Raw genomic sequence first — 10,863 nt, 5'->3', positions numbered from 1 at the left:
TCGAAGAGGTTTGGTCTCACGAGTGGAGGGAGAGGAATGGTTGTAGAGGGTATTAAACCAAAGCAAGCCTTGTTGTGATTAGTTCTCAGGTTGAAAAGGTAAGAGAAGATTGGTGAAAAAGCGATCTTCAATGGGGGGGTGTTCTTAATCTACTTATGGGTGCTGATTCCTGAACTGTTATTGGCTCCTCTACCCTACTCTAGGTTTGGGCACTACTTAGCATGGTTCTTATAAGGGAGGAAAGGAAATGGGGAGACAATGAGACTTAATTGAAGTACTTGGTTAACTTTCCTTAAAGCCTTGCGGTAAGCTCTATAAATAGAAACCTTCTTACAAAACCACACATAACAAAAGAAAGCATGGTTCTTATACTAGCATTCTTTGTGCACCATAAAATTTTAATATGGGCACGCATCAACTTTCAAGCCCCATCGATTTTTCCCACTACTTAATATAGTTTTCTTGTGGAGAAAAAAAGTCTAGCCCAATATTGTATTTTTAATTCTAGAAAAGGAGTCTAGCTCGATATTGTATTGATGAAGCCTTGCATTATCATTACATAAAAGCCTGTGAGTCCTGTGCTGATAATGAAAAAGAAAGGGTAAGCTCCAATAGAATAGAACCAGTAGGCTATGGCGTCGGCTGAGGCCCGTCGTCTACTCTTGTAAACGCCGCCCGCTCCCTTCATCAGCCAGTCATGGCTTTACACGGCGCACAGAGCTCGCACGAGAGGCCTCTTCTTTAAGAAATCAATTTCCTCCCGTTCTCTCTCTCTCTCTCTCTCTCTCTCTCTCTCTCTCTCTCTCTCTCTCCGCCATAGCTTTTGCCTCAAGACCTGTGCGGCCATGAGACCAGGGTCCCCTGCTTCCTGATATAAGCGTACCTCAGACGTGTAATTTCCAACTGGCCCTCGGGTTTCCTGCCTCCTCACCATCAGGCTCCAAAATTGTTGCCCTAGGGTTTCCTCTGCTTCCTCATCAGGCTCCCAAATGCTTGAAGAGAACCAATAACAGACCTTGCTGCTGCTGCCCTATTCCCTGTGCGTGTGCGATGGCACGGCTGCTTGGCTCTCTGAACCTCTCGTCTGCCATGGTGCCGGATTGTGATCTCAGCGACCTGCAGGAAGAGGATGTGTGGGGACAAGGCCTGGCGGCTGCAGAGGTGCAGGACATGGGGAAAATGGTTGTGAATGATGATGATCATGACGCTGAACGCCGTGAGCAACATGTGCCACTCCCCGGGCGGCAACACCGACCATGGCTGCCCTCCGATTCTGTACAGAAAGTGGCCACAGCCATGGCCGTGCCAGCATCCGGCGGCGACCATGGATACAGAAATGCTTTAGATCATCAGGGGTACAGAAATGCAGTAGGCAGTGGCCACCATGCCTGGCGCCACCAGCCTCCCTGGGCAGCTGCGATGCCGCAATCAGCGCCGGTGACCATCCCAGCTTGGACACACAGGAAGAGGGGCGAATCGCCAGACCAGTACAGATTCAATGGCCCCCCATGCGCAGCTGTTGTGAATTTGCCCAACCTTGAAGGAGCAGAGGATGAAGAAGAGCGGCTGCCTCCCCACGAGCTGTCGGCCCTCGCCCATGCAAGAAGCGGCAAGAAGTCTGCATTTTCTGTGATGGAAGGGGCTGGCAGGACCTTGAAAGGCAGGGACATGAGGCGAGTCCGGGATGCAGTCTGGAATCAAACAGGGTTCTTTGATTGATCGTGTGAACAGCTAGAGTAGGCTCTTGCCTATTCATTGTTCAAGGTTCAATTATGCTCTGATGGTACTAGTATGTATCAGTAGGCATTATGTATACAAGGTGGAGAGAGAGAGAGAGAGAGAGAGATGCTATCTAATTAATATCCCTCCCTATCAATCATGCTCTTGTGATGATCTAATGTCTCCGAGGCATAAGCAAGCTCCATCAACCCAAGATTGTTAAGAACAAACTTCAAAAGAAAAGAGAGAGAAACTAATGATATTGGTTATGCTTGTAGTGGGCTATGTAATCCTAAACTTGTAATATCGATAATGGTATAGACAAGCCATAATTTGACATTCTAGTAAAAAGATTGAAGAAAACATTAGGGGTAAAGGGGCGGTAGTGTGACATTAGCCCGCCCTCCATTAGATCTCTTTTTTTCGCAAGCTACATGAAGTATTTTGCCACTAGTTGAGGTATGATGCATATTATTTGGACCTATTTGTGTATATATGTTTTGTAATGCAAGGCGGTTATATTAAGAATAAAGTGACATGTGCAGCCTTAGTAGAAGAAGGGCAGGCTCAAAAAGCCTCAGACTAGCATACTAGTAGATTCATAGGAGCAAAGGGAGTGGCTTTCCAAGGGGCTAAGACGTCTGAGACTTATTAGCTTTTGAATAGGCAAGGTTCTGTGAAAGTTGCTCTGGGATCCATGTATGGCCTGAACCAACCAAAGGGTTTGCTTATCATGAAGGCCGTATATGTGCTCAATAGGACCAACACGCCTTCAATCGGATTGTTTAGTATTCCAAATATCATTCCAGACTGAGAGCCCTCTGCGATGAAGATCAGGGGTGTTCTAGGGCTTGTGCCAAAAGAGAGCCTTTCCATCTTGATGAGCAGCAGAAGGCATCAGCTACATAGATAGATTCAGGGAGGGATTGCCCATCACAATTAACTGTGTTATGCCAGTTACCGCTATCTTATTCTCTCTTCCCATAGTAGAAGTCTGTGAAACCATTGCACCTCAGGCCAACACCCAACTGTTCGTTATAGGCGCTGATGAGATCCATGACCTTAACAATACTGCACATGGCTGTTTCGAATCTTGAATCCTGTGCAGCCATCTAAGGCTATACTGGACAGCTCTCTCAGCAGCTGGTTTCAAAGCCAAACCCCCAGGGCCCAAATGATTCTTTGATCCGCACCTGAAACCAAAGATACAGCATGCCTATTATGCCTTCCACCATTCTTCCATAAGAAATTCTTAAAGACTCTCTATATCTGTTACTTATGAAGTTGAAGATTTGGGGAAGGGGCAATACCCTTTTCTTTAAACATAATGCGGAGTATATTAATTGTAAAACAATATTTACATCAACCACCAAAAGGTGGGGACGTATCTTAGCTGCTGGCACCAAAGGAGCAGCGACCATCTCTTAAAGCCTTACGTATGGCTCTAAAGGGGAGCCAACCTTCCTAAAACCTTTCAAAGCTACAAGTATGTCCTTCTTAACTACTACTACTACATCAAGGGTTTTCCACTAGGGACTGTGCCAAAATTCTTGTTGTTATTATGCTTCCACATGGCTCTAATGCCAACCACCCGCAATACATTCCATAATTGCAAGGATTCTTTGTTCTTGGAGCTTCCCTCACCTAAAACCACAGCCTTGGGGCTAAGGCTACCGCATGGAAGCCAGCTTTGTCTATCCAATGTTGAAGCTCCTCCCATAATCCATGTACCTCAACACAATCCCATAGCATGTGTTTGATGGTCTCCTTCCTCCTTCAACACAACCTCCAGAGATCAGAGAGACCTTCTTGGATTTGCAGAGGTATACCCATGTGTTGCGAACTTATTCATCAAGGTTCTCCATAACACAAGATTAAGCCCTCTAGAAGGGGTGAGGCAACAAACTTGCCTAACTCTCCTCTTCCAAGCCCGCAGCCTAGTGCGCGGGTTGCTCGATTTCCAATAAATGTAGAGCTTCAAGATGTGCCTACCATCGCCTCTTTTAAAATCCTTGGATTGTCTCTTAGTTTGCTTGTAACCCTCAACTTGGAAGCATGACAATGTGTTAATTGCACCTATGTAGCATGAAGTTGGCCAAATCTCTAGTGTCCATGTTAGTTGTTATTTGACCCAGTTGCCTTCTTTCTTAGTCAGGCACTAATTCTTAAGCATTTTGGCATTTTCTATCCAATGAAGGGTTGATTTATCCCACAGGTCCTTCCACCTCTGAATGTCTCGCGAGTAAAGTCTTTTGGCCCTCTTGGGGTTCATAGAGATGGGAGCCACACCTCCCTTGTATGCCTCTGAGAAGGTCTAGATCACCTGTTCCAAGCTTGGGTCCCTAGCTAGACCCGGCATCCCACACTAAGTTACCTTATCGAGAAAGCTCTTCCATACTTCAGCCAACTTTTGCACTGCTACTAACTCCTTCACCTTTACCTCAGCTAATGTGCATAGCATAGCATCCCAATGTATCAAGTATGGCCATCTCCCTTTGTACAGTTTCCTTTTCACAATCAGGTGGCGTGCTATGTTGCCCACAGCTAGGGCATATCCAGTCGGTGAAGTAGCCAGAAAACAAGCCAATCTGCTTTCTGCTCCAACCCCTTTAGCCCTAATCCTCTTTTATCTAAGGGGGTTGTAGGACAATGTGCCATTGATGGCTCTCACACCTTGTACACAAGAAGCTCCTGAACTTTTCCAAGGCCTCCTAGTTGGATTTGCTAAAGGCAAATATGGCCACTCCAAAAACAATTAGTGACATCATCATTGTAGCTAGAATGACAAGTTTTCCGCCTAGCTAGTAGGTATCATTTTGCCATCTTTGTTTGTAATGCTCTCCTTAAACCAGCCAAATCTTTGGTTTTGAGTAATGCCAACTCCTAGTAGCATGCACCCTAAGTACCTAACAAGTTCACTTTTTCACAACCTTACAGTTGTAGTTCGATCGAGTTCATCATCTAGTCCCAGATACATCATCTCAATCCTCCTATGGCTTATTTGGGAGTGTAGTATGTCAGAAAATTTGGAATTGCTCCACGAGCATATCTACTTCCTTGGGGTCTACACGAACTAGGTTTTGAATTGTCTACAAAAAATTGGGTAGCCAGTTTCTCCCCATTGGGGAATGTGAGCCCACGAAGGGTGCCGTGTTGCACAAGCCAGTCAATCCTTCTTAGAAGAGGCTCGGTGATGATCACAAATAGTAATGGTGCTAGTGGGCATCCTTGCAAAACTAAACACCTTAGGTTAAATGACTTGGAGACAACTCCATTCACTTGCATTCACTCCAAGGCATTAGTAAAGAGGGTGCATATCATGTTGATGAAATTGGGGTGGAAGCCAATGGTTTTCAAGGGTGAGCATGATGAAATCCCACCCCATCGATCATGTGCCTTGTCAAAGTCAATGTTGACAAGGAGCGTGTTCTATCCACACCCTAGTGCCTAATCCACCATTGTGACGAAATTAAGAATTGCATTGCCTTTCTTCTATAGTATCTATACATGGTCTATGCCTTTCCCATTACAAACATCTTCACTAAGTCAATCTTACACGTAGGAGCTACAAATCTATATGCTCTTTCAGTATGTACTTTCAATTGTGCTTTTCACATGCTTCTCTCCTTAAGAAGCCTTGTTGAAGTTACCAAACATGTGAAATCTTTTCATGCTTCCACTCTGCATCTCTTCCTTGAGAATACATATGAGACATGTCTCAACTGAGGTGCTCCAACCTGAACTATAACTAACTTTACACCTCTTGCCATTCCATTGACAACAAACATATGCACCTTCACACGCTCCTTAGTAAGAGAAAATGAGACATCAATGTCCCACAAATAGCATCCTTATCTCCTTTGAGCAATCTTTTGGACACAAAAACTCCAAACAAAAGAGGCGTAATGTCCAAATACATTTTGACTCCTATGAGCAACTTCTTTATGGCTCTACATACTTGTTGAAAATAACCATTTTGAGTTTTGATGTTGCAAATCTTCTCCTACATCCTTCAATAATAGCATCATAACTCCTTCAAATGCAAGTACTCTCTTAATTGATATGTTGAGTATGATAATAACTTTCTAAATGATAAAGATACACATAAGAAATATAAATCTACATACTATAACACCATGATTAAGAACCACGCCTACTCTCATACCATGTGAACAAACTGAAATGTCAAACTAACCATCGTGTGTACAAGTAATTAATACATTCATAGTGGATTATAGTAGACAAGATGTTTCATGGCTATAGATGGACGACAAAATATACACACTCGACAATGATAATTCATATTCCACTTCACAAAATGCTACAATAGAAGGCTTCTTTAATAGATACCTTTTTCCCTTTCACTCATCAAGTGGCCATCTTAGGTGGCATCCTTATCTTGATATTTCCATGGTCAATACTCATCCAGTTACCTTGCATCTCTAAGTTGCTATCACACACAAAGTGGCCATCTTTATCTTGACATTGCCATGGTCAATACTCATCCAATCACCTTACACCTTTACATGCTCTCACACACAAATTTTGAAGCTTATATTCTCATCAATAGTCAGCACATTGCTCAAGATTTTATTCGTGGCCTTTGCTTAACCATTTGCTTGAAGGTAGTAGGAAGGTGAGTTTTGATGAATGACCACGAGCATGGATAATAGACAAGTGATCACTTCATTGATAAAGTATGTACCCTAGTTACCATTAGCAGGAGTTTTGATGTCACTTTTTAACCTTTTAGCATGTAGAGAGAGAGTGCGCTCCACCAATGAGGAGAAGGCTTCCATTACAAAACTTTTTCTTAAAAAATCATTTTGACATTTTTCAAAAATAATTTGGTATTTGTAAAATTATTATTTTTATTAAAATGGCTCAATTAATTATTATTTTTCAATAATAAAGTGAATTATTTGTTAGTTTCGCTGAGATGGTTTGGAGTGATTATCATTTTCCAATAGTAATGTTTTGCTGTCACATTTTTGGCCTTTTCTCTTATCGATGGAAAAAAAAAAGAAGTGGAACCCTCTTGTTTGAAATCTTTCAATGTTCATTTCTTGTTCTCTTCACTCCACTCCACAACCCTTGGAGTTCCTCTTTGTTTTCTCTGTAGTCTGCTGTATGTTTTTTCTTTCCATCTTCCTACTCCATGGAGGCATCTTCTCAATGCAAAAAACCTAGAGCTTCCATTGAGTTATAATACAATTGATGAGCAAGATAGATGGATTTTTCAACCATTTCTTATCATGCTAGAAGGGAAAAATAATAGATTTTAGGCTTGATGGTTCCAAGAGGACAATACAAGAACTGTATATGTAGCATGTTTTCATACATACGAAGCTTCACCTTGAGCCCAATGCCTCTACTCTTCCTCTCCATAGATCCAACTATTAGTGCAATCTGCTTGCGCCTACTTTATGGTATGAATGAACATTCATGTTTCTTATCTGTCTTGTAATTCCTAATACCATTTGATGTTAATAGACTTGTATACATCAAGCCTCCAGGCATGGCAGTTAATAGAATGTGTGGTCGATGTTCTAGATGTCATCAACGCCTCCATTGGTAGAAGAGCTTTACAAGGGGAGGGCCAAAGCAACACTGGCTAAGAGGGGCATATTCTTTTATAACTTTCTATATACCAACTCCCTCTAGTGAGCAATCCAAAACCTTGTCCAACCTTCCCTTTCTAGTTTTTAAGAGCAAAGAGTGGCTATTGTAAGATTTAATGATAACCAAGAGTTACAGGTGCAAAATTTTTCATAAGGTACAAAAATGCCTAAAGCCTATAATTTCAAGTAGGCAAAGCAAAAATATGCCTTTATACCTATAGCTATTTTTATGGATTTCTTCTTTAGCACTAAGGTTCAAACCTCTAGAGCCATGTCTTTAGTGATGAAGTGCCCAAATGCACATAGAGTTTATGAATGAATATTGGGATACAAAGGTACAAGATGGAATCTTCTATAAGGTGCAATTAAATTATTTGTCTGCAAGTATATGATTACCGCTCAAAACTTCATCATGATATTTTTGTATAGAAGATGGCACCATGTTTGCAAAAATTGGGTGCCCATAGACCACGACATGATGGAGTTTTCTAAAAATCCAATACAATATATTGATGTTTGACTAAATGGTGAACTTTTGATCATTATGAAGCTAGGGTCAATGTGCACATTATGACAATTGAGAAGAGACTTGCACAATGAAGACATTTAACTCCCTACTTTGTTTAACTTTTATGTTGATGATAAAAATGTGTATTTTATTTGTGTTATTTATTTTTCTTTATTTTTACATGATCAAAGGATGTTTTTGCATCATATTATCTGTAATTACTCTCTCTTGATATCTGTCAAGTGCTGATGAGAAAAGAAAATAGCTTTACATATAAAGAGACAATAGTAAAATGAAGAACCTTTTTTTTGCATTTCCATTTTCTCATGTGTTGTGTACAAAGTGATGAATGAATGAACCATTACGAAATTACAGTATAAAGGCTTTGAAGACTAGGGTCAAGAGTTAGTATTCTTGAGGGAAGGGGCCAAAAGCTTGAGCACCGGAATGGCTCTGTGGGCAATGAGGTTGTGGTTGGGATTGGAATGATTGACATGCCACCTCATCCATATCATGCCAAAAAGCTTTCAATCTTGGCTCTCCCCTCTCCAACCCCTACAACTTGCTATCCATCACTTGCAACCCGCTCTCCAAAGCCTCCCTTGATTGAACCCATTCTTCCACATCTGCGATATCAATATCAGATTTTTGTGTGGCCTCTTCATGCGCATGTAGAGCCCTTACCTAAGCATCTTTCTCCTCGTGCCTCCTTTGCACACCCCCCCCTCTCTCTCTCTCTCTCTCTCTCTCTCTCTCTCTCTCCTAGTCATCCCTTCACATCACCTCCTCCTTGGGGCATTGGGCAATTGAAACTATAATATACTGACGTTTAGTGATTTTAAAAATTTTAACTTCAAAATCAGAGTACTTTGTATATCAATATCTTTCCCAAAAATAAAGTTATAAAATGCGATCTTTGATTGGAAAAATAAGCTTGCGTTGTAAAAACTACTCACATTTGGAAGATCATATATAGCATTCAAGAGAAGAAATGCATTAAGGCATGTTCTCTAGCCACAACTAACGTCTTGATTGGGTTGTTGTGGGACTCGCACAATCCGTGTAGCCATGGTACCTATAAGGTCATCCTGATGATATCCAGGGATCTTCTTGTAGCTTACAAGCTTGTGTGTAGCTCTAGAGACACATGCCAAGTTTATTCCCTTGAGACACCTTCAAAGAGCATAAACTAACATCAAAGAATAGATGTAGATATTGTTGGGCTCTTCCATGGTAGCCCTTGCTGGTAGTATTTGTAAAATAATATATGTTTGTAAGAATATTGCATATTATCATACTCTAGTGATTCTTGTTCAATCATCAAACAAGATGATAATTCCAAAGAACTAGTACCAAGACTAGAATAAAAGAAGATAGTGAACATAAACAAGCAATGCTCTTAATCACGCACTTATTGCTAAAGATAGGAAATGAAATCAATTTGCACATCGTCAACTCTCATGCAAGGAAATCATCTCAAAAGTTAGGGATATGAGATGGAATCACCTTGTAGACCCCTTGATATTAGCAAGTCAAGATAATATATGGCACTTTGCATGTACAATGGTAGAAAATATACTATATTGCTATAAAAAACAAGGAGGGTTTAAAAAGATGATTAAAGCAATATACCTAATGAGATTAAGGATTAAGATACCCAAACAACAAACAATAAGAACTTACGATTGGAGGGGAACCATAGTGGAGTCGGTAAATGCCTCTTCATTAGGTTGAGAAAATTTTAGTGAGAAAATCTGTACGATTTTGGTTAATTGAGACCTTGACAAGCTCTATCTTCTTGTCCTCAATCATCTCTCTAATGAAGTGATAACATACCTCAATGTACGTAGTTTGCACATGAATGATCAAATTTCATGCCAATTGAATGGCACGCATAGAGTCTAAATGCAATGTGGGAGTCATAGTCATACCAAGATCTACCACCAAATGGCCTAACCATAGGGTCTCCCTACAAACCTTAGTGATGGTTGTAATGTACTCAGTCTTGGTAGTAGACAAGTCCCTGCATTTTTGCACTCTGGACATCCAAGAAACATTACCTCTAGCAAATGTGAAGACATCGCTAGAGATGGACTTCCTATTATTTGCATGTCTTAAACAATCAGAGTTTGTGTAGCCCATGACTCCAGTATCCTGACCACCATAGCAAATGCACATATCTAAACAATCAGAGTTTGTGTAGCCCATGACTCCAGTATCCTGACCACCATAGCAAATGCACATATCTCTAGTGCCCTTAAGGTAGCTCAAGATACCCTTCATGAGATCTCAATGTAACTAGATAGTGGCGCTATATACCAAGCCATAACTCCCACTACAAATGCTATGTCAGGTCTAGTGGCTATCATGGTATGCATCAAGCTGCCCACCATAGATATATACAAGATTTTGGTTATCTTATCCTTCTCATCATCTGATTGGATACAATTTTCTTGTCTAACCTGAATCACATGATAAGGTAATGGATAGCCAATAGACTTACCACCCTACATGTAGAATCACTCAAGGACTTTATGAATGTACTCCTTCTACAAGTAGAGGAGTCCCTTAGAGAGATTTCATGTAATGCACATACTAAGTATATAAGAGACATATCCCATATCCTTAATCTCAAATCTCTTCTTGAGCCAAGTCTTCAAAGCATCTAGCTCATCATGAGCACTCCTAACAATCAACGTATCATCAATATATAGCACCAAAACGATAAGGCTACCAACACAAGATTTCTTTGTGTAAAGATATTCATACATATCACTATGGAAGTAACCCTATGAATACCTAAAGGCATCAAAATTATAATATCATTCCCTAGGTGCCTGCTTAAGTCCATAAAGACTCTTCCTCAACTTGCACACTAGGTGTTCCCAGCCCTTTTTCTCAAAGCCCTCAAGCTGTTGCATATAAATATCCTTATATAAGTCCCCATGAAGGAAAGTCACTTTCACATTCATCTAGTACAAGTCCAAGTCCATCTATGCAACCAAGGCCAATACC

At 40.9% G+C, this 10,863-nt stretch overlaps 1 protein-coding gene across 1 annotated transcript; it reads left to right on the top strand.

Moving 5' to 3' along the window:
- The first annotated feature begins 549 nt into the window (after positions 1-549).
- On the top strand, positions 550-2,148 carry LOC148019819 (uncharacterized). Its single transcript, XM_087700001.1, has one exon. It carries the CDS (start codon positions 1,051-1,053, stop codon positions 1,717-1,719), a length of 669 nt encoding a protein of 222 aa, XP_087556127.1. The 5' UTR covers positions 550-1,050; the 3' UTR covers positions 1,720-2,148.
- Positions 2,149-10,863: the final 8,715 nt, after the last annotated feature.

This window comes from Lygodium microphyllum, chromosome 19, assembly GCF_053477565.2.
Source record: "Lygodium microphyllum isolate KBCC chromosome 19, Lygodium_microphyllum_v1.1.10, whole genome shotgun sequence".
Lineage (NCBI taxonomy): Eukaryota > Viridiplantae > Streptophyta > Polypodiopsida > Schizaeales > Lygodiaceae > Lygodium > Lygodium microphyllum.
The sequence above is the reverse complement of the archived record's forward strand: the minus strand, read 5'-3'. Positions and strand labels throughout refer to the sequence as shown.

Excerpts from the sequence above, each read along its gene's own strand:
- LOC148019819 (XM_087700001.1), top strand. The coding sequence starts at position 1,051 with ATGGCACGGCTGCTTGGCTCTCTGAACCTCTCGTCTGCCATGGTGCCG.